This window comes from Acinonyx jubatus, chromosome E2, assembly GCF_027475565.1.
Source record: "Acinonyx jubatus isolate Ajub_Pintada_27869175 chromosome E2, VMU_Ajub_asm_v1.0, whole genome shotgun sequence".
In the NCBI taxonomy this organism is placed as follows: Eukaryota; Metazoa; Chordata; class Mammalia; order Carnivora; family Felidae; genus Acinonyx; species Acinonyx jubatus.
In genome coordinates this window covers 17,207,775-17,231,571 of record NC_069396.1, presented here as the reverse complement: position 1 = coordinate 17,231,571, position 23,797 = coordinate 17,207,775, and the positions used below count along the sequence as shown (strand labels likewise).

Here is a 23,797-nt window from a genome sequence, read left to right as displayed (position 1 = left end):
TGGGTCTGGTAACCACTTCCTCTCCTGGTTCCTTTAGGCCTAGGTATGTAAACAGGATATCACACTCTGTTTTCCCTTGTGTTTCCCTGAACTCTTGCCCACAACTTTATAAATTGTCTCTTTATTAAATCCTGTGCCATTCATTCATTTGCTGCTGGGACCCTGACTTATACTGTAATCTTTTCCAGTTTTATGACTTAAAGTATCAGCCATATGCCAGTTGTCCCCAAATTTAGAGCTCGGGTTTACACCTCTCTCCTGAACTTCAGACTCATATATCTGGCTGCTAGTTAGATTTGGTTGTTTAATACAGGTATCAACTCACTAATCTTTCTTCCTGAACCTGCTGATGGCAACTCTGTCCTTCCAGTTGTTTAGGGCAAAAATCTTAAAATTATTCTCCCATTTCTCCCTTTTTCTCACCACCCCCCCCCTACTCCTGCCCCATCCTATCTGTCAGGATATGTAAGTAGGTCTACCTTTAGTAGAGAATCTCACCATTTCTCACCACATTCATTCCTGTCCCCTGGGTCCCCCTACCATAATCTTTCACTTTTTTTTTTAATGTTTATTTATTTTTGAGAGACAGAGAGAGAGAGACATAGAATCTGAAGCAGGCCCTAGGCTTCAAGCTGTCAGCACAGAGCCTGAGGTGGGGCTTGAACTCACAGACCACAAGATCATGACCTGAGCCAAAGTCGGATGCTCAACCGACTGAGCCACCCAGGCGCCCCATTCCTTCCTTCCTTCCTTCCTTCCTTCCTTCCTTCCTTCCTTCCTTCCTTCCTTCCTTCCTTCCTTTTTCTTTCTTTCTTTCTTTCTTTCTTTCTTTCTTTCTTTCTTTCTTTCTTTCTTCTTTCTTTCTTTCTTTCTTTCTTTCTTTCTTTCTTTCTTTCTTTCTTTCTGAGAGAGTGTGAGTAGGGGAGAGGGTCAGAGAAAGAAAGAGAGTGAATCTCAAGCAGACTCCACACCCAGCACAAGCCTGTTTCGGGGCTCAATCTCATGGCCGCAAGATAACAACCTGAGCCGATATCAAGTCAATGCTTAACTGGGTGAGCCACTCAGGTGCCTCGGTAATCTGTCACTAACAATTGATCTTCCTCCTTTTGCCTTTTTCCTCTTTCATTCTATTTTCAGTATACTAGTGAGAACGATTAAAATACAAGTTAAATCATGTCACTCCTTTGCTTCAAACCTCCCTATGTATTACCATTTCAGAATAAAAGCCAAAAGTGCTTACAGTGAACCTAAAAGTCACTACATGATCTGCCTCCCACTCCCACTGTCTCTGTGGCCCCACTTTCTACTCTTTCTCCCTCCATTATCCTGTACTAGTCACACTGACTTTCCTTACTGCTTTGACACTGTTCTCCCTATGAAATGCTTCTCCCAGATATCTGCATAACTAAGTCCCCCACCTCCTTTAAGTCTTTGTTCAAATGTCTTCTTAATGAGGCTTACCCTAACCACCTTATTTAAAATTGCAAATTGAAAAAAATAAAATTGCAAATGGACCCCCCCTTGCAGTATTCCTGATCTGCCTTCTCTTACTGTTTTTTTTTTTCCGTAACACCTAACATCTTAAAACATACTATATAATTTACTTTTTTTTCTTATCTTTTAATTATCATGCAGTAAAACTGCCTTTTTTCCCCCTCTCATGGTATACAGTTCTGAGTTTTAACACACGTATAAATTATAATGACCACCACAGTCATAATACAGAACAGTTCCATCCTCCAAAAAATGAATCACATCTTTCCCATTCCTAACCCTGGCAACCACTCATCTGTTCTTAGTCACATATTTTTGTCTTTTCAATAATGGGAACATTAGAATGTAACCTTTCAACACTGGCTTCTTTTACTCAGCATAATATCTTTGTGATTCATCTAAGTCGCTCAGTGTATCAATAGTTCATTACTTTTTATCACCAAGTGGTATTCTACTTATTAATTACATTTATCCTTTTTTTTTGGTATGTCTTGTTCATGGATTTATTATTCTAAGTTGCTAAAACAGTTCCTGGCATATACCAGGAGTGCAGTGAATTAGTGAATATGCAATGTTGCTTTAAAATAGAAAGGTATAGTGGAACCATAATCACTCTGAATATGTTTAGGGTTTATAGTGCCATTCCCTAGATTGTGCAGTCTACTCAAACCCCAGATGACAGGATACTTGAGCTAAAAGACACCAGCAAGTTGAGAATGTAAAAGACTTTTTACTGAAAGTAAATAATTCCTCCCTAATGTTTCCGGTGGCCATCTAGGAAAATAATGGCACCATTCTGCCCGCATTGTCTGATTCATTGGTTTCACTTAAACTCATAGTAAAGGTCACCAGGTTAGGTAAGAAAAGGATAAGTGTTAGAGATAAAGAGGAAGATAATTACGGTATGAGAGATGTTTGGAAGAAAAGGTGTTTGGAGGAGAAGGTGATTGATTTACTAGAACACTGGTGTTTATAGCGGTAAGTTATGTCTGCATTATGAAAAAAAAATCATAAAATGGCATTCAGCTCAAAATCTGATGTTGCCTAATGCCCCAAAGCAGGAAAGCAGAGTACCTCATTAAAATACATGGGCCTCCTTTAAACCTGAGCATGGAATTCAGTAAGAATCAGTTGGATCTTGGATCCCATCCAATGCATTATAGTTTTTGAAGCTCATCAAGATTTTAATTTAAGGTGGTTCCATGTTTAAAGTTTGAGCAAGGTTTCAGAATAAATTATCTTCATTTCTTAAGTTTTATAAATTATATGGATTCATAAGAATGTCAGATATATAGAACTATATTATAAAAAGAAGGCAGTCTTACACCTATATATAAGCACTGTTGGTATTTTGATGAAAATCCTTCCAGACATCTCTCCAGAGGCATATACAGTACATGTATATGTTTTTGTCACTCTAATGACAAAAGGGTTATAATGATGCTCTTAGGGTGCAGGGAAGCCTCTTTCATTTTCAGTAAGTGTGATAAACATCTAAACACCTAAAACACTACAAATAGTGTTTAATTAAACATTTTGAGGATGATTTTCAGCTATCAGGCAAAATGAGATAATTGTGAAATATATTGAGTTCTGAGTCGACCTGACTGCCACGAAGGGGTGTAGAGTCTTTACTTATCTAGCCAGGTGTCCATTTTAAAGTACTGTGGTAACTGGAGAGGTCTAATAAGACTAAAACAGAACACTGTTAACTCCCCACCTTTCCCAAATCTCAGGTAAATTAGAAACAGATGTCTAGGGGTACATGGTTGGCTCTGTCTGTTAAGTGTCCAACTCTTGATTTTGGCTCAGGTCATGGTTTCACAGTTGGTAAGATCAAGCCCTGCGTCAGGCTCCTTGCTGTTAATGCTTGGGATTCTCTTTCTTTCCCCCTCTCTTTCTACCCCTCCCCCTACTAAGTAAATAAACTTAAAAAAAAAGAAAGAAAGAAAGAAAGAAAGAAAGAAAGAAAGAAAAGAAACAGTTCTTTACCCATTATGGATGACCAGTTAGATTGGGATATGGGCATCATTGTCATCAACTCAAGTGAAACTACTGCTCTTTCATAAGGCCATGAAATAGGCTCTTTACGTATGTCAGTTTAAACATACGTGCAGTCATCAGTTCAGTGATCAACTGTGTTACTGAATAAACTTCTGAGTATATTGTGAAGGGTCCTTTCCCAGCCACTATAATATTCAAGAGTAGTCATTTAGAATGCCTATAATTTCCTTTCATTGGTAGCCCAATAGTGGTTATACTGTCTTAAATGTTCAGAAAACAAGTCTCTACCATTGGCAGTGACTGGAAACAGGAATTTCTGCTAAAGTTCTTGTGATCTAATTCTTTCTTGAAAGCATAAAACTAAAAAATGTACTGAAATGCCTGAGTCAGCCACTCAAGGGATATACTGGCTGCACCTCTGCTCATTTTTCTAGGATGAAAAAATCTCCTTGGTGACCCGAGGCAGCTAGCTTTTACCTTCTCCACCTGGAAATGCACATATTATAACTATGCATAGAAAGCACCCACACACATACAGAAACACCCATAAACTATATCTGCATGCTGGCATTAACATTGTTACATTTTCTAGGATTATGCTTAATTTCAGCAGATCTTGTTTAATAATTTACAAGAAAATAATTTCATTTTTCTACTGATGGCTGTTAAAGTTTTTTAACTTTTCTAACTGTTCAATTTAGAGAAGGAAAAGAAAGGCATGTATTATTTATTGAATTTTTAGTATATGCCTGAAGTTTTTACTTGTTTAGTGTTGCTTCCATTTTATAGGTGAGGACCTTAGAACAGTCAAGTGAAGTCTAGTAACTGAGTTCGAAAACACAGTTGGTATTTGATCCAGGTCCATCTGAGTCCAAAGCATGCTGTAGAATGAGCTGTAGAATGGGCTTATAAAAGACTTACCAATATTATTAAATGAAAAAAGCAAGGTGCAGAACAGTAGTTATTATACACTACCATTATGTGAAGTAATGTACACGTGTGTGTGTTTATTTTTACATACGCTTAGCATATCTAGCATATCCCTCAAAGACCATATGGTTGCCTCAAGGGATGGGAACTGGGCTGCTAGAAATCTAGACTTTTTACTATAAAATCTTTTATACTTTTTGAATTTTGTTTTGTGTGTGTATATTAGTTGTTCAAAAAACAAAATATTTTAAATACTGTTAAGCATGTTTTTAGAAACATCTGAAATTATTTTTTAGGTTTAGTAATCTATTTGTTATTAGTTTCTTAGGCTTGTAAAGCTTCTAATGCTGTAGAATATTAATACTGACTTATGATATTGATAAACATTGATAATGATCATCTTTCTAGTTTTTCAATTCCCATGATACTACTCTGATGACCTACCACAGTAGAATTTGAGAGGGAAGTAGAATACTGATAGATCGTGATAGCAGAGGTAATGATAACTGATGCGTCTGCATTCAACTATTTACATTTTTAATGCGATTTGAAATTTTAATAAACTGCGGTTTATCTGGTTTTTGAAACAAGAACCCTGTACCTCAAATGACAGCAGTCGCCAGTCATGACTGAGGTAAAAGAAGTATTTTATTTTATGAGTCCTAAAAATGAACTTAAAGAGAAAAAAGTTTTCCATCTACTAAAAGCTGTGTTTTAATTTGGGGCTACCATTAATCAAAATACCTTATCTTGAATATACTTTATTTTTGTACTTGTTTGTACTTGTTTTCAAATCTGTAATGATGTTTACATAGCTGTCTCCCTTACTAGATGGGGCATTCTGTGAGGGCAGGGTTCTTGCTTCATTTGTTACTGTATTTTTAGTGGCTAGCCTAATTATTGACACATGGTACGTAGCTAAAGATATTCATTGTGTTGAGTTGAACTAGAGATACTTAGCTTAGTTGGGAGAAGAGAGAGAAAAATAATCTCAGTCTTTAGATAATTGAAGGATCCTCATGTGGAAGAGATTAAGTTTTTTTCTTTTAAAAAAATTTTTTTTTAATGTTTATTTTTGACAGAAAGAGAGAGAGAGAGAGACGGAGCATGAGCAGGGGAGGGGAAGAGAGAGAGGGAGACACAGAATCGGAAACAGGCTCCAGGCTCTGACCGCAAGATCATGACCTGAGCCGAAGTCGGACGCTCAACTGACTGAGCCACCCAGGCGCCCCAAGATTAAGTTTTTTTCTGTATGGCTTCAGTGGGTAGGCAAACCAATGGTGGAAGTTTCAAGAAGTTTATAAATGTTGAGTTGTCTAAAGCTAGGTAGCACTGTCTCAGGAGGTACTGAATCTATCACCAGAAGATTCATTCGTGGCTGGTTAACTATGGAAATAATTCAAGTATTTAATTGTTCATTTATTTCTTTACTCATTTATTCAAACATATATTGAGCACACACTGCTCTAGGTGTTGGATATTAAGACAGAATAAATCATAATTCCGCCCTTAGGGAACTCAGACCCAGCAAGCAAAAGGAAGTATTAGCAAGGATTACAACCCAGGGTGCCAAGAGGTTGTTAGAGAGGTGTAATGGTGATACCCTGCAGAGAGTTGACAGGAAAGGTTGCCGAGGAGGTGACTTTGGAGTAGAGTTGACCAGACAGACAGAAAGAGAGGAGTCCTAAGCAGAAGGAACAATACATGCAAAAGCTCAAAAGTTAAACTTTTTAGAACACAGTAGTGGTATTTCATTTGGATTATGTGGCCTCAAAATACCCTCTAATCCTAAGATTCTGTGTGCTAGCTCTTTAACTTAGTGTATTTTTTTCACTTCCTGGCAGATATTATGTGTATGTGTGTATTTCAGTTGTCATTTTTTCATAGGAAGCAAAAACAGTAACCTTCTTCTTTGATTTTTGTTCATAGTCAAGTTCATCCGAGAAGTAACACCATATATCAAGAAGCCATCATTAGTATCAGATCTACCGTGGGAAGGTGCATCTCCTCAGTCACCAAGCTTTAGTGGCAGTGAGGACTCTGGTTCTCCAAAACACCAGAACAGCACCAAGGACAGGAAGGTCATCCCTCTCAAAATGTGCTTTGCTGCTAGAAACCTAAGCATGCCGGATCTGGAAAACAGGTGAGCTGTACCTAAGAAGAACATCATTTACAGCTTTATAAACTTAAGGACATGTTGCAATATAACTTACGTATATTTTTAATAATATGACTGTTGACTAAATTATACAGAGGAAAACATCAGCCTGAGATGAGTGAATAATCTTTGGAGTTCCATATTTAAATTACTTCACACACATATATACATGTACTTATATAGAAATATTTTGGAAAAACAGGTAGGAAATTTAATGGTGGTTACTACCAGGGAGTGAAATAGGATTAGAAGGTAGGAGAGGAAGGGCTTCTGCTCTTCATTTTATATTTTCTGGAGTGTTAGTACTTCTCTCACTATGAAATTACTCTATAATTTTAAAAAATCTTGTTAAATTCTTTTAAATGTCCCCTTAGATGGAAGCTCCTTATATTGTGGCTAGTGTATAGAGTCAGAGATTTGATCATAGGTATGGCTGCATCAATTAGCAATGTGACCCTGGCAAGTTAATGTCTCTTGAGTTTCCATATTATTTTTTTTAAAGTTTGTTTATTTTTCAGAGAGAGAGAGTGCAAGTGAGGGAGGGACAGAGAGAGAGGGAGACAGAGGATGCAAAGCTGGCTCTGTGTTGACAGCACAGAGCCTGATGTGGGGCTCGAACTCATGAACCGAACTGTGAGATCATGATGTGAGCTGAAGTTGGATACCCAACCGACTGAGCCACCCAGGCACCCCTTGAGTTTCCTTACTTGTAAAAAGAGAGAGCTGGATTGAATAATTTTTTTTAAGATTTTATTTTCAGGTAATCTCCACACCAAATGTGGGGCTCACACAGCCCCAAGACCGAGAGTTACATGCTTCACTGCCCAAGCCAGTCAGTACCCCAATCTAATTTTAAAGCAACCAATGTAATTACTGATTCAGTATCAATGTTAATTTATTTATTTTTTGAGAGAGAGAGAGAGCAGAGGAGTGGTGGGGGCGGGGGGAACAGAGGATCTGAAGCAAGCTCTGTTCCACACTGATGGCAGAGAGCCCCATATGGGGCTCGAACTCACAAACTGTGAGATCATGACCTGAGCTGAGGTTGGATGCTTAATGGACTGAGCCACCCAGGCACCTCTGGATTGGATAATTTCTTTTTTCTTTTTTTTTCTTTTTTAATTTATTTATTTTTGAGAGAAAGAGAGAACAAGGCGGGGAGGGACAGAGAGAAAGGGGGACAGAGGATCCTAAGCAGACTCTGCACAGACAGCAGAGAGGCCTGATGTGGAGCTTGAACCCACGAACTGTGAAATCATGACCTGAGCCGAAGGCAGCTGCTTAACCGACTGAGCCACCCAGGCTCAGTTTGCTTTCTTTTAAAAGTTCAAGATATTATAGAAATTGTTTTGAGTTACATATAGGTTTATTTTTGAAAGATTGTGTGCATGTTAAATCATATCTAAATACAGTAAACGTTAGTCTTTAATGAAATGCTCCATTTTTTTCATAAAGTAAGAATTTAATTTGTAAAGAATCACTTCTGCCTCTTAAGCCAAAATTAATTTTTTTCTTCAAATGAGATATACTTATATAGAGCCTTTGGTTAATCATGGACCTAAAAAAATTAGTAGGGACCACAAAGAAGGAACCAGAATAGAGAAACAATGTGATAAAGAGCGAACAGCAACTAAATTTATCAACTGGTTGTCAGGCCGACCAAAGTTTTCAGGCTAAGTCTCTTCATTGTAAATCGATTCTGAGAATGAGAATAAACATTTGTTGTCTTAGTCTGTTTTGGCTGCTGTAACAAAATACCATAGACTGAATGGCTTATAAACAACAGAAATTTATTTTTCACATTTCTGGGACAGGATAGGAATCTAAGATAAGGCGCTGGCAGATTCAGTGTCTGGTGAGGGCCAGCTTCCTGATTCATAGGTGGCTGTCTTCCTGCTATGTCCTCACACAGCGGAAGAGTCTAGAGAGCTCTCTGGAGTCTCTCTTATAAGAACACTTATCCCATTTGTGAAGTCTCTGCTGTCATGAACTTATCACCTCCCAAAGGCCCCATGTCCTAATATTATCACATTGAGGGTTAGGGTATTAACATGTGAATGTGGGGGGCACAAGCATTCAGTCCATAGCACCCTTAGTGCTGCTGATATAGCTGGATATTAGAGAAAAAGATAAAGTATTATAAAGTTTCTGTAGAACTCTGGGGTGTCAGGAGTGGGGAGAAAAAGAAGGAGGAAGGTGATGTGACTTGGCTATATTATTGAAGGTTGTGCTACTTTATCTTCTACCTAGACATCTTTTAGAACTCATTAAAACTTGGGGCTGCATTCTCTAGCATAAATGGTAAATGCTAAAGACACTGGGTGCATGATCAGGTTTGAAATAGGCCTTCAGAACCAATTGGAGAGGGCAGTTTGGGATACAAGAATTGTATTACACCTTGCTCTTCAGTAAGATGTGTCAGTCTTCTGAACCGTGTTATAAAATACAAGGGAAGGTCTTAAAAGATTCAGGCGATTGCAGATTCTCAGTCTTAATGCTGCAAAGTAATTTGTTTCTCATATTACTTGAAATACTAAAATTTGTAGATAGTTTGCTTTTTATAAAATATAAATTGGAAGAGATTCAAAGTTATTTCTATATCACTCTTACTTGCATTTCAGTGTGCTGACTAGACAAAAAGAGAAGAAGTAGAATTACAAGTACCTGGCAAGATTATGCATAACTTCAGTTATGTCCACAAGAATGTGAACATCTATCTTGTATGTCTTAGCAGTCAGAACTGCTAAGTGTTCAGAACCCATTAACTAATTAGATAGAAGTTAGGATGATGGGCTTTGTAACTTTAGCCAAGCTATTTGTTTTCTGTAAACCTTGGTTTCCTCCTATATAAAATGAAAGCTTATGTGCAGATTAAATAAGAGAATGATTGTAAAATTGACCTAGTAAGCTTTCAGTATACTATTATTATAGGGGCCATGTCCTTAGGACCTTAAATACATCCCTTAATTCCCCTGTCCTGTTTTCTCTGTCTGTAAAATTGACATAATAAAGCTTGCTCAACTAGAGTCTTTTAGAACTACTTCAAGGATAAATAAGATAATATCTATAAAATCACTTGAAGCCCTTTGATCCTTAAGTTTATCTTAGCTCTGTCACAGGAAAATGTCATGACAAGTAACATAGCTCCAACATTTAAAGCCATGTTAAAAAATAGTCCATTGTGGTAACAGTAAAAACAGGTCTCGTTAGGACATCTGTGAGCAAAACATTTATCACGTTGCAGTTTTATATAACTGACCATATTTCTGTTTGAAAACTTTAATCTTCAACACAGTCTCTTGTAAAACTCAGAGCAAGAAATAGGCCTGAATGTTCCTAATGTGGAAAATACTTAATATGGTTTTTAAGCCCTTGGTAGGAATGTGGTTTCCCATCTTTTTTTTTTTTACTAACATTTTATTGTGGAAAATCTTCCAGCATGTATGTAGCAAGGTCAGAAGAATTCTATAGTCAACATTCATTTTCCCACCACCTAGATTCTCCATGAACATTTTACTATACTTGCTTTAGCACAGATTGACCCATCTATCCATCCATTACTCCCTCTGACTTTTTTTGGATATACTTCAAAGTGAATTGCAGATAATATATTTCCCTCCTAAATACTTAAGCATGCATATAAATAAGTAGTTGGGTGATTCACTGCAGTTTTTTTTTCCTTTTGAGGAAATATTTACATATAATAAAAGGCACAAATCATAAACTTTGACAAGTGGATATAGTTTTGTAACCCAAGTATATCAGGATAAAGAACATCGCCATCACCCTGGAAAGTCTTCTTGTGCCCCTTCTCAGTCAATTCTTTCTCCCACCTTTGAAGGTTACCACTGTTCTGACTTTCTAGTATAGATCAGTTTTAACTATTCTAAAACTTTGTATAAATGTAATTATATGTACTCTTATGGTAGAATTATTTTACTCAGCCTAAAGTTTTTGAGATTCATTTATCTTGTTGCATATATCAAAAATTTTTTATCCTTTATTGCTGAATGATATGGTGTTATATGAATATATCACAGTTTCGTTGTCTATTTTCCCATTGATGGGAGTTAATGTTAATAAAGTTAGAGTTTAGCAGTTAACTCCAGTTCAGAGTTAATATTAATTAATATTAATCAAGTTACTATGAATATTTTTGTACACCCCTTTATAGATGTATATTTTCATTTTTCTTGGGTAAATTCCTACGTGTGGAATTGCAGGGTCTAAGAGTTTAGTTTTGGGGGTGCCTGGCTAGCTCAGATGGTAGAGCATATGACTCTTGATCTTAGGGTTATAGGTTCAAGTGTCACACTGGGTGTAGAGATTATTAAAAATAAAATCTTTAAAAGAAATAGGTTTAGTTTTCTAAGAACTGCTAGACTTTTTTCCCAAAGTGATTGTGCCATTTAAATGAATACTATTATCAATAAATTAATACTGTATTAAAAAATTAAATACACCAGCAGTATATGAGAGGTTTTGTTGTTCCACATCCTCACCAACATTGGTGGAGTCAGTCTTTTTAATATTAACTATTCTGGTGGTATGTAGTGGAATCTCTTTTTGGATCATCTTTCATTTTGACATAAAGTTTATTTGACATGAGAGGGGAAACATCCTTTTTTTGTTTTACTACCTTGATTTAGTTTCAACATCTAGAGCTGAAAAAAGTGCTGATCATCAGAATGAGTAAACAAGGAGGAGGAAGTTTGTTCTCAAGACCTCACTAGATGCTTCTGATAGTTTTAGGCAGTTCATTGTGGGAAGTGAAAGCTAAATAAATAATGATAAAGTCCAGAGAGAGAACACGAGCCCATTCTTTCACAAACGGCATTGTGGGCAGTACGGAGTTCAGCAAGGACAAGATGTTCTCAAATGCTGCTCTCCAGGGAACCTGGGTGGCTCAATCAGTTGAGTGTCCAACTCTGGGTTTTGGCTCAGGTCACAGATCTTGAGTTCAAGCCCCGTGTGGGGCTCTGTGCTGGCAGTGTGGAGCCTGCTTGGGATTCTTGGTCTTCCTCTTTTCTGCCCCTCCCCCACTTGTGCTTGCTCTTTCTCTCTGAAAAATAAAATAAACATTTTTTTTAAAATGCTACTTTTCAGAAATATAAATCTTTAACCTTGAGTTGTTTCACAAAGTCTTGGTCATCTTCACATTGGCTATTTTCCATGTAAAAGCTAAATTTTGGCTTTATGACCCATAAAACAATATGATTGTTACTGAATAAAATATGTTATCTCCAAGACTTTACTAAAAGAAGAAATAGGCAGGCTAGACTTACAGAATCCTATGTTCCGGTGTACCTAAACATTGATTTGATTTATCTGATCAAAATGTACTTGCATTTCTCAGGAAATCCTCAGTGGTTTGATTAGAAGCCAAAACTTTTCACACTGTAGCTGTCTCCTCCTCTCTCCTGTAGGCTGAACAATTACTGGCAGACTGCCTTCAAATTTTTATTAGCAGAGTTTTCATTCGAGTTTTTCTTTTAAAACAGTAGTAGACTTTCTGAAATACTTTGTCTCCTTTATCAGTTCTGGGGCTCCTTTTCCAAAAACAAAGTCTTCTGCATCCTAGAATCCTCAGTCCTGTTTTGGAGTCTCTTTTCAGTTTCTTGTAAGTTAATTTTCTATTTCACAGTCTGTTCTTAAGAAACACTTAGATTTCAGGGGCACCTGGGTGGCTCAGTCAGTTGAGTGTCTGACTTTGGCTCAGGTCATGAACTTGCGGTTTGTGGGTTTGAGCCCCACACTGGGCTCTCTGCTCACAGCTCAGAGCCTGGAGCCTGCTTCAGATTCTGTGTCTCCCTTTCTCTCTGCCACTCCCCTCCCCTGCTCGCTCTCTCTCTCTCTCTCTCCAAAATAAATAAACATTTAAAAAAATACAAAAAAAAAAAAAAACCCCACTTAGATTTCTCTTTTCATGAAAAATTGGTGCTCCTGCCTTATAAACTAATGTACTGTCTGTTTTCATCTTTTTCCAGGCTGGTGGTCCTAGTATCTTATCCTGTTTAATCAGGTTTAGTTTTATTTTATAACAGATTTATTTTCCATTCTTCCAGTTATTAATAACTAGGATCTTTGACATCAGGATTTTTAGAGTTTAGACTGTGTCAAAGGAGTCTGAGAGACTGTCCCAGAAACAGTATGAAGTGTAAAGGCTTTTTCAGAAGGTGAACATTTTGTGCCTAGAGAAAGATGAACAGATTCCTATCTTTAGTACTAAGTAGGTCAGTAGGAGGAGTGAAAGAAATTTCTCGTCATGGTTTTGCGACCAAACTTTTTAGCATGTGTTTAAAGGATGTTAAGCTGGTTACAGTGCCAAAGCAGCCAGGTGGAAATAAATGGCCCTGAACAACCGACCTGACAGAAGGACTGAATTAGGGACATCATTGGCTCTTCTACCAGTTGAGTGGGATGAGAGCGGATATGAATCTTTTGCTGGGTTAAGGGTGGGGCAGTCACTGGCTGCTGGGTGTGGGAAATGCTGGAAGAGACTTTCAGCCAGCCTCTTCATTTTAGCTGTGTGTTTTACTCCCACTCCCAGAGGTAACTGGTGCCTCTAATTTGTTCATCCTCTTCAGTATTCTGTAATATGGATTGGCTGGGATTTTACTCTCCCCATTTTTCTTAAGTCTGCTAAGTCATTTCACTCCTCTTTCTGTTTGCCAGCCTTCAAAATTTTGTTGTAGTTGCTCTTCCCTGTTCTTTCTTGTAGGATTATGCTCTTTATTTTTATTTATTTTTATTTTTAAGTGTATTTATTTACTTGAGAGAGACAGAGACAGCATGAGTAGGGGAGGGGCAGAGAGGGAGAGAGAGAGAATCCCAAGGACGCTCCATACTGCTAGTACAGAGCCTGACGCAGGGCTTGAACTCAAGAAACCATGAGATCATGACATGAGCCAAAACCCAAGACTCAGACGCATAACTGACTGAGCCACTCAGGCACCCCAGGATTATGCTTTTTATTTATTAAAAACATTTTTAATGTTTGTTTGTTATTAAAAAATTTTTTTAATGTTTATTTTTGAGAGAGAGAGAGAGAGACGGAGTGTGAGTGGACAAGGGGCAGAGAGAGAGGGAGACGCAGAATCTGAAGCAGGCTCCAGGCTCCGAGATGTCAGCACAGAGCCCGATGTGGGGCTTGAACCCACGAACCGTGAGATTATGACCTGAGCCAAAGTCAGATGCTTAACCGACTGAGCCACCCTGGTGCTCCTATTTATTTATTTTGAGAGAGAGAGAGAGAGAGAGAGAGAGAGAGAGCGCGCGCACACAAGCAGGGGAGGGGCAGAGACAGAGAGAAGGACAGAGAGAATCCCAAGTAGACTCTACACAGTCAGCGCACACCCTGACATGGGGCTTGAACCCATGAAATATGAGATCATGACCTAAGCTGAAACCAAGAGTTGGATGCTCAACTGACTGAGCCACCCAGGTGCCCTAGGATTATGCTGTTTAAAAGTCCCCTTTAGAGTCTCCTGGCTGGCTCAGTCAGTAGAGCATGTGACTCTTGATCTTGGGGTCGTGAGTTCGAGCCCCACAGTGGGGGTAAAGATTACTTACAATCAGTCTATCAATCAATCCCCTTTAAAGTTTGCTGATGACTTCTTAGATACAGCACCAAGAGCACAATACAGAAAACAAAAAAAATTGCACTTGTAATCGGGTCTCCAGGAAAACAGAAATAGTAGGATAGATGATGGGTGGATAGATGGATAGGTAGATGGATGGATGGATGGGTGGTTGGATGGATAGAGAGGTAGATAGATTATAGGAATTGGCTTAGTGCACTATGAAGGCCAGTCCTATGATCTGGTGTCTACAAGCTGAAGAACCAGGAAAGCCATTGGTGTAATTCAGTCTGAGTCCAAAGGCCCAAGAACCCAGAGTGCAAGTGTGCAAGAGCAGGAGAAGATGGATGTCCCAATTCAAGCAGAAAGCAAATTCACCCTTCTTCCACATTTTTGTTCTATTCATGCCCTGACTGGATTGGATGATGCCTACTCATGTTAGCAAGGGCCATTTTCTTTCTTTTTTTAAAAATATTTATTTATTTATTAATGTTTATTTTTATTTTATTTATTTATTTTATTTTTTTTTTTGAGAAACAGAGACAGGGCGTGAGTGGGGGAGGGACAGAGAGAGAGAGGCAGACACAGAATCCGAAGTAGGTTCCAGGCTCTTAAGCCATCAGTACAGAGCCTGATGTGGGGCTCAAACCCATGAACTGAGATCATGACTTGATCCAAAGTCAGATGCTTAATCGACTGAACCCCCCAGTCACCCTTTTTTTTTTTAAGAGAGCACAAGCAGGGGAGGGACAGGGAACGTAAGGACAGAAGCTCCAAAGTGGGCTCTGTGCTGACATCAGACAGCCTGATGCAGGGCTCAAACTCCTGAACCACAAGATTATGACATAAGTTGAAATTGGACACTTAACCCACTGAGTTACCCAGGCACCCCAAGGCCATTTTCTGTTGATAATGCTACTTTCTTCCAGAAAAATTCTCACAGACACACCCAGAAATAATGTTTTGCCAGAAATCTGGGCATCCTTTAGCCCAGTTAAGGTGACACATAAAACTAATCTTCACCCACTGTTAAGAGAATGAAAAGATAAGCCACAGATTGGGAGAAAATCTTTTGTGAAATATGTATCAGATAAAGGACTGGTATCCAAAATATACAAAGAATTCTTTTTTTTAATGTTTTTTATTTATTTTGAGAGAGAGAGAGAGAGAGAATGTGCAAGCAGGGGAAGGGCAGAGGGAGAGAGAGGGAGAATCCTAGGCAGGCTCCACGCATCAGACGTGGGGCTTGAACTCACAAATCATGAGATCATGACCTGAGCCGAAATCAAGAGTCAGACTCTAACTGACTGAGCCACCCATGTGCCCCTCAAAGAATTCTTAGAACTCAACAGTAAGAAACCAACCCAATTAAAAATGGGCAACAGATCTGAACAGACACCTCACAAAGAAAAAATGCAGATGGCAAATAAGAATATGAAAGGTGCTGGGGCTCCTGGGTGGCTCAGCTGGTTGAGCATCCAACTTTGTCTCAGGTCACAATCTCACAGTTCATGGGTTCAAGCCCTGCATCAGGCTCTGTGCTGACAGCCCAGAGACTGGAGCCTGCTTCATATTCGGTGTCTCCCTCTCTCACTGCCCCTCCCTCTCTCTCTCTCTGTCTCTTTCTCTCAAAATAAATAAACATGAAAAAAAAATTTTTAAAGAATATGAAAGGTGCTCAACTTCCTATGTGATCAGGGAATTGCAAATTAAAACAAGGAGATACCACAATACACATAAAATCCAAAACACTGACCAGTACCAAATGCTGGAGAGAAATGTAGAGCAATGGGAACTCATTCATTGTTGGCAGGAATAAAAAATGGTACAGAGACTTTGGAAGACAGTTGGCAGTTTTGTACAAAGCTAAACATAGTCTTACTCTATGACCTAGCAGTTGTGCTCCTTGGTATTTACCCAAAGGAGTTGAAAACTTATGTTCTCACAAAGACCTGCACACAGATGTTTATAGAAACTTTATTTATAATTGCCAAAAGTTGAAAGCAACCAAGAAGTCTTTCAGTAAGTGAATGGATAAAAAAAATTGTGGTACATCCAGACATTGAAATATTATTCAGCAATAAAACAAAAACAATAAGCCCTTAAGCCAAAAAAGACATGGTGAAACCTTAGATGCATATTGCTAAGTGAAAGAAGCCAGTCTGAAAAAGCAACATACTGTGTGATTTCCATGGAGATGGTAAAATGATTAATGGTTGCCGGAAGTCAGGGCCAGGGCCTGAATGATGGAGGAATCAATAGGTGGAGCAAAGGGGATTTTTAGAGGAGTGAAATTATTCTCTATCAGTAATGGTAGAGATATGCCATACATTTGTCAAAACTCACAATATACAACACAAGGAGTGAACTGGGATTTTAGTTCCTAATATTGTATCTGTATTGAGGGGCGCCTAACTAACAATTCTTAGGGGCACCTGGGTGGTCCAGTCAGTTGAATGTCTGATTTTGGTTTAGGTCATGATCTCATGGTCTGTGAATTCAAGTCAAGTCCCTCCTCGGGCTCTGCACTGACAGCTCAGAACCTGGAGCCTGCTTCGGATTTTGTATCTCCCTCTTTCTCTGCCCCTCCCCCTCTTGTGCTTTGTTTCTCTGTCTCTCTCTTTCTCAAAAAATAAATAACATTAAAAAAAATTTTTTGAAGGAATATTGTATCAGAATTGACTCATCATTTGTAACAAATGTACCCTACTAATGCAAGATGTTAATATTAAGGTATATTATGGAGAGGCAAAGAGGGGTATTTGGGAGTTCTCTATACTTCTTATTCATTTTTTTATGTAAACCTACTACTGCTAAAAGAAAAAGTCCGTTAAGTTTTTCAGAAATCCCCTTTAATTGTATTTAGTGGGATTTCAGGAAGGAATAGACTAAATGTGTGTGCTGCTCAATTGCTGTGGTATATAGGGAGTTCTAGAAATACTGGAAATACTTTTTTTTTTAAGATTAGTGTAAGTAATAAAGAAAATATAAAACAGCTTGCTTTGCATTTATATTCACACATTATCTAATAATCTAGGATTGTATTTTATAGATAACTACTTGTCATTAAGTAAATTTACTCTAAAATAAGTTTGGCTACTTTAATGATTAGACGAGCAGTTTCTCTGAATAATACAATTATTAACTCATCCAAAGAATTAAAGTAGAAATTATTCTACCTTTTAGTGTAATAGTTTATTGTTATTGAGTATAATGTACTGTTTTAAATCTTCGTCCCATAACAGATGTATAGCTATTTTTCTTCTAGAGAATATAATCAGTTTTTTAGACAATAAATATCTTGAAGGGGTCCCTGGGTGGGTCAGTCGGTTGAGCGTCCGACTTCGGCACATGTCATGATCTCGTGGTTCGTGAGTTCAAGCCCCATGTCGGGCTCTGTGCTGACAGCTGGGAGCCTGGAGCTGCTTCAGATTCAGTGTCTTCCTCTCTCTGCCCCTCCCTGCTTGTGCTCTCTCTCTCTCTCTCAAAAATGAAGAAACATTAAAAAAGACATTTTTTTAATAAAAAATAAATAAATACCTTAAATACCATGACAGCAACAATTGATATCGTGAAAAATAACATCAAAAATAATAAATAATAAATATGATAACATAACATGAAGTACTAGATAAAGGTCAATATGAATACTAAGGTATTTGTTTATCTTCCTCTTTCTACTTTTGCTGCCTTTTAGGATGGATGAATTCCTCCTATCTAGGAGTCTGTCCTCCTGGTGAGCTCTGTGTAGATTTTCTTGGGTCCAGTTAAATCTCCCCAGGCCATTTCTCTCTCTACTGTAATCCATCTTACATGCTACCATAAGATTATTTCTGATTAATTTATTTTACAGTTTTTAATTGTGGGAAAATACACATAACATAAAATTTACCATCTTAACCATTTTTTTGAAGTTTATTTATTTTTGAGAGAGAAAGAATATGAGTGGGGGAGGGGCAGAGAAAGAGAGGGGAGAGAGGGGATCCCAAGGAGGCTCCACACTGTCAGCGCGGAGCTGTACATGGGGCTCGAACTCAAGAACCACGAGATCATGACTTGAGCTGAAATCAAGAGTTGGACGCTTAACTGACTGAGCCTCCCAAACTCCTCCCATCTTAACCATTTTAAGTGTATATATAGTACCACAATCCCAAGAACTTTTTCATCTATTCCCCCCTCTTCTAGCAACTACCATTCTAGTTTTTGTTTCTATGAGTTTGACTACTATAGATACTTCATATAAAGTGCACTCATACAATATTTCTCCCGTAGTGGCTGGCATATTTCATTTAGCACAATGTCCTCAAGGTTCACCCATGTGGTAGCTTATGTCAGAAGTTCCTTCCTTTTTCAGGCTGCATAATATTCTGTTATTTATATAATACCACATTTTGTTTATCCATCCCATCGGTGGACATTTGGGTTGTTTTTACCTTTTGGCTATATGAATGATGCTGCTATAAACATGGATGTACAGATACCTCATAAAATTATTTTTTAATTGTTTTGATATGTTGTTCCCCTGTTGAAAGTCCTCAGGATTCCACATTGTTTACCTATTAGTATCCAGACTTAACCTACTACTCAAACCCCCTAAATTTTGGTCTCAAGCTACTTCTCACTATATGTAGTTATAGGATGGGAAATCAAATAAATAAATTCATTAAAACTGTAACTAAAAGAAAAGCAAATAGCTTATGACTTGCTATCTAAAGATTTTTTTTCTGACTAGTATGAACTTTCTAGTATGGGCTTAAGTGAAGTTTTGATTGTTCCCAGATTTTATGTTGTGGCTATTTTCTAGAACTTCTTGGTCTTTTGGCTATTGCCCTAGAACTTTAAAGGCATATAAAACATGGATAGACTGATAACTAGATGACTAACTCTAGTGGGAGGGCAAGTGAATAGATAGGTGAATAGGTAATATAAGGTAGATGTGTTTAAAACCTGCTTCAGGGGCACCTGGGTGGCTCAGGCGATTAAGCACCCAACTTCGGCTCAGGTCATGACCTCATGGTCAGTGAGTTCGAGCCCCATGTTGGGCTCTGTGCTGACAGCTCAGAGCCTGGAGCCTGCTTCAGATTCTGTGTCTCCCTCTTTCTCCTCTTCTCTCCCGCTCACACTCTGTCTCTCTCTCTCTCAGAAATAAATAAACATTTAAAAAAAGAATAAACAAATAAAACCTGCTTCAAAGCAGGACACTAGCTCAGTAAGTGTGCCTCAGAGGTATAGAGTCCTCCCCTGCAGTCCTGTTTCACCCCTACCATCTTGCCTCTTTTATTTTTTTTTTTAATTTTTTTTTTTAATGTTTTTATTTATTTTTGCGACAGAGAAAGACAGAACATGAGCAGGGGAGGGCCAGAAAGAGAGGGAGACACAGAATCGGAAGCAGGCTCCAGGCTCTGAGCTGTCAGCACAGAGCCCGATGCAGGGCTCGAGCCCACAGACTGTGAGATCATGACCTGAGCCAAAGTCGGACGCTCAACCGACGAGCCACCCAGGCGCCCCTCATCTTGCCTCTTTTAAACAAGAACTTCATAGTAATCACAGTCCTTTATAGGAGCACTTTTTGTAACCTGTAATTTCTACCTTCCCCATTAGTCAATAAGTCCAACGAGGATAGAGACTATTTTTTTTCTTTTTCACCACTGTATCTCCAATGTCAGTATCTCACACTAACTGACATATAGTAGGTGCTCAATAAATGTTTATTTAAGAAAGGACAGACTGACCAATTGACAGTGAATATTTGCCATATTAACTATGTCAAATTAAAATACTTGTAATCATAAAGGGTTTAAGAAATGTGGCAAAAGAGAGGGGCGCAAACTTCAAGGCAGGAATGCTAGTATCGTGTAAACTGCTTATCTTTGACAGGTGGTGTAGGATCTCGTGACAGTGCTTCAAGGCAGGAAAAACTGTCTTCAGAAAGATGAAAGAATAAAAAGATCTGTCCTTGGTCAGTAGCAGTTGGTCAGTTTCTAACCCACCAAGAAGAACACTCCTAAGAGCTTTTTCTTTTTCCCATTTTGAAAGGTACATATGTTCCCCCTTTAGAGCACAACATTTATTTGACTTTTAAAACTCACCTTGGCAAAAACTTTGACCAAAACAGAAGAAAGCACTCAATAAGTTGCTTTCTAAGAAATTTGACCAATGTACTTGTAAAAAAATTTAGCAAATTCCTAAAGGTTACTTTTGAAGTATAGGCTGTTCTCAGTTGAGCACTGACAAATAATAGTCATAGAGTTGAAGATATCTTAACTGTTTTTCTACTATGACTCAGTGGCTGATTTAATCATATAATGTTACCCAGACACTAAAAAACAGTTTCAGATTTTCATAAAGAGTCATATTCTTCAGTTATTTTCTCTTTTCTTTATTCCACATGGTGGAAATTTCAGTTCACTATTTGGCAGTCAGATGTATTTACCAAGCAATACCTTATACCAGAATTTTCTACATATTTAAAAAAATATCAATTCCTTCTTTACAATGTGCCTATGACATTCAACAAGCATGGTTTCCATTTCTTTGACATAGAAATTAAAGCAAAGTGAGGTGTTTTACTATAGGCCATACAATAGGTTCCTTCATTTTAGGTCATTACGTTAACACACTAAAACAACAGACCCAGCAGTTAGTCTTTCTGATGATTATCTTTCCATATGTAGTTTTCTCTGGAATTGGGCCCTAAGGAATTAAGAGAAAGTATCTTTATTCTCGGATTTAAAATTCAAATAGATTTCCAGTTATGTATGTTGCACTCTGGCAGGTTTGATGACTTCTGATCTAGCTTACTGTTTGTTTTTTTTTTTCTTTTTCCACACAGATTGATAGAACTACATTCTCCTGATAGCAGGAACACGTTGATCCTACGCTGCAAGGATACAGCCACGGCACACTCCTGGTTCGTAGCTATCCACACCAACATAATGGCTCTCCTCCCACAGGTATTGGCTGAACTCAATGCCATGCTTGGTGCAACCAGTACAGCAGGAGGCAGCAAGGAGGTCAAGCACATTGCCTGGCTGGCAGAACAGGTGGGTTGACAGGCAGGGCAGGGTCCCCCTGGGTCACCATTCAGAGCCAAAGTGTTTCCCCCATTTCATATATCTGTAATATTTATCATGCAGTCAGGTCCTGGATATCTAGCTTGCAGATCTTTTGTTTGTCGGTCTTGTGTTTCTCCTCCCTATCATTTAGTTATTTGTTGCTAATTATCACCTGCACCAGAAGAACTGACTGTCATGATAATCATCATTACAACATAACTAAAAAGATAGTCTTATTACCATCTCTGTCCTTAATGACAGAGGGTAATTTTCATGATTTTAGAGTAGGATCAGCAAAATTTTTCTGCAAAGGGCCAGACAATGTCACAACTACTTGACTCTGCAGTTGCAGCAAGAAAACAGTAGTAGACAGGATGAAAATGGAGGGGTGTGGCTCTGTTTCAATAAAACTTTATTTACAGAAACAGGTACTGGGCTGCATTTGGCCCATAGGCCCTAGTTTCACAACCCCTGTTCTAGTCTACTGTCAGAGTTTCAGGGCCAGAAAGCTTACTCCCCTGTTCTGAGAAAAGCATAAATATGCAAATTATCTTATAAGCCATTCGACACAAATGTACAGTTGTCTTCCACAACTGCAAAATGAAAAAAGGAGAAACAAAACCTAAGGGGACATTGGGTAAAGGGAAAGGAAAAACTTAATCCAAGTTAGATTAAATCCCATTTTGACGAAAGGGAGACTCTGAGTATACATGATGTTACAGTACATCCTTCTTTTGAGTCTTTCACTGTCAGCTGGGGCAAAAGTTGTTGAGAAAGGAAGACTGGACTAAGGGTTCCAAGATGAGTGTTCAAGTGGTAGTTCTGGCTTTCACTGGTTTTAGATCTTTTTAAAGGTTTCTTCATCACTTTGAATCCTAAATCCCTCATGTGTGTCCAGGGGGGCAGGGATTATGTCAATATCAGCCCAGGAATATTTTGTTCTTTTGTTTTTGTTTTGTTTTAACTACAGTTTGTGAGGTCTGGCCTTCCACCTCAACAGGGTTCTGATTTGATAGATCTTTGGTGGGGCCTAGCAGTCTTGTTTGATAGCTTCCCGGGAGATTGTATAGAGACCAACTTTGGACTCTACTAATCTGTTTTTCTTATGACTCTAAAATTTTATAAACATTTCAGATAATAATTTATAATATATTAGAACACAGAATTAACGCCGTGATAATTTTGAGGAAGTATAATTAGGATAACTAAGAAGAGAAGAAACTAATGAAAGTCATGGTATAAGTACTTTTGACTTTGAAAGTTTTAGTATTTTAGTTATGTTTATCATTGTTTCTAAATTTTTTTTAAGTTTTTTATTTTAATTTCAGTATAGTTAACATACAGTGTTATATTAGTTTCAGGTGTACAATATGGTGATTCAGCAATTCTATACATTACTCACTGCTCTTCATGGTAAGTGTACCCTTTAAACCCCATCACCTATTTCACCCATACCTCCATCTACCTCCTTTCTGATAACCATCAGTTTGTTCTCTATAGTTAAGAGTCTGTTTCTTGGAAAATTAATACCTACTCTTCTTAAATTATTCCAAAAAATAGAAAAGGAAGGAAAACTTCCAAATTCATTCTATGAGATCAGCATTACCCTGATACCAAAACCAGATAAAGACACCATTAAAAAAGAGAACTGCAGGCCAATATCCCTGATGAGCGTGGATGCAAAACTTCTTAATGAAATACTAGCAAACCAAATTCAACAATATTATTAAAAAAAATTATTCCCCACAGTCAAGTGGGATTTATTCTGGGGTTTTAAGATGATTCAGTATTTGCCGAAAATCAATCAATGGGATACATCACATCAGTAAGAGAAAGAATAAGAACCATATGATCATTTTAGTAGATGCAGAAAAAGCACTTGACAAGTACAACATCCATTCATGATAAAGCCCTCAACAAAGTAGTTTTAGAAGGAACATACCTCAACATGATAAAGGCTGTATATGAAAAACCCACACTGAATGTAATACTCAATGAGGAAAAACTGAAAGCTTTCCCCCTGAGGTCAGGAACAAGACGAGGATTGCACTCTCACCACTTTTATTCAACATAGTACTGGAAGTCCTAGCCATAGACGTAAGACAACAAAAAGAAATAAAGGCATCCAAATTGGTAAGGAAGAAATAAAACTGTCACTGTTTGCAGATGATGTGATACTCTAGAAAACACAAAGGACTCCACCAAAAAACTGCTAGAATAAGCGAATTCAGTAAAATCACAGTCTACAAAATCAACGTGCAGAAATCTGTTGCATTTTGGGGAGCCTGGGTGGCTCAGTCGGTTGGACATCCAACTTTGGCTCAGGTCATCATCTCACAGCTCGTGAGTTCGAGCCCCATGTCAAGCTCTGTGTGGGAAGCTCAGAGCCTGGAGTCTGCTTCGGATTCTTTGTCTCTCTCTCTCTCTCTTTCTCTCTCTCTCTCTGCCCGCTCATGCTCGATCACTCTCTCTTGCTCTCAAAAATAAACATTAAAAAAAAAGTTATAGAAATCTATTGTATTTCTATACACTAAACAATCCCATTTATACTTGCACCCAAAGTAATAAGATACCTA

At 38.1% G+C, this 23,797-nt stretch overlaps 1 protein-coding gene across 1 annotated transcript in view; it reads left to right on the top strand.

Moving 5' to 3' along the window:
- The window catches only part of SNTB2 (syntrophin beta 2), a 99,885-nt gene that overhangs the window by 39,850 nt on the left and 36,238 nt on the right, over positions 1-23,797 (top strand). Inside the window, exons 2-3 of the mRNA XM_027076084.2 lie at positions 6,358-6,571; positions 20,999-21,209. Coding sequence (XP_026931885.1) covers positions 6,358-6,571; positions 20,999-21,209 — 425 coding nt within the window. The remainder of the gene's footprint in view (positions 1-6,357; positions 6,572-20,998; positions 21,210-23,797) is intronic.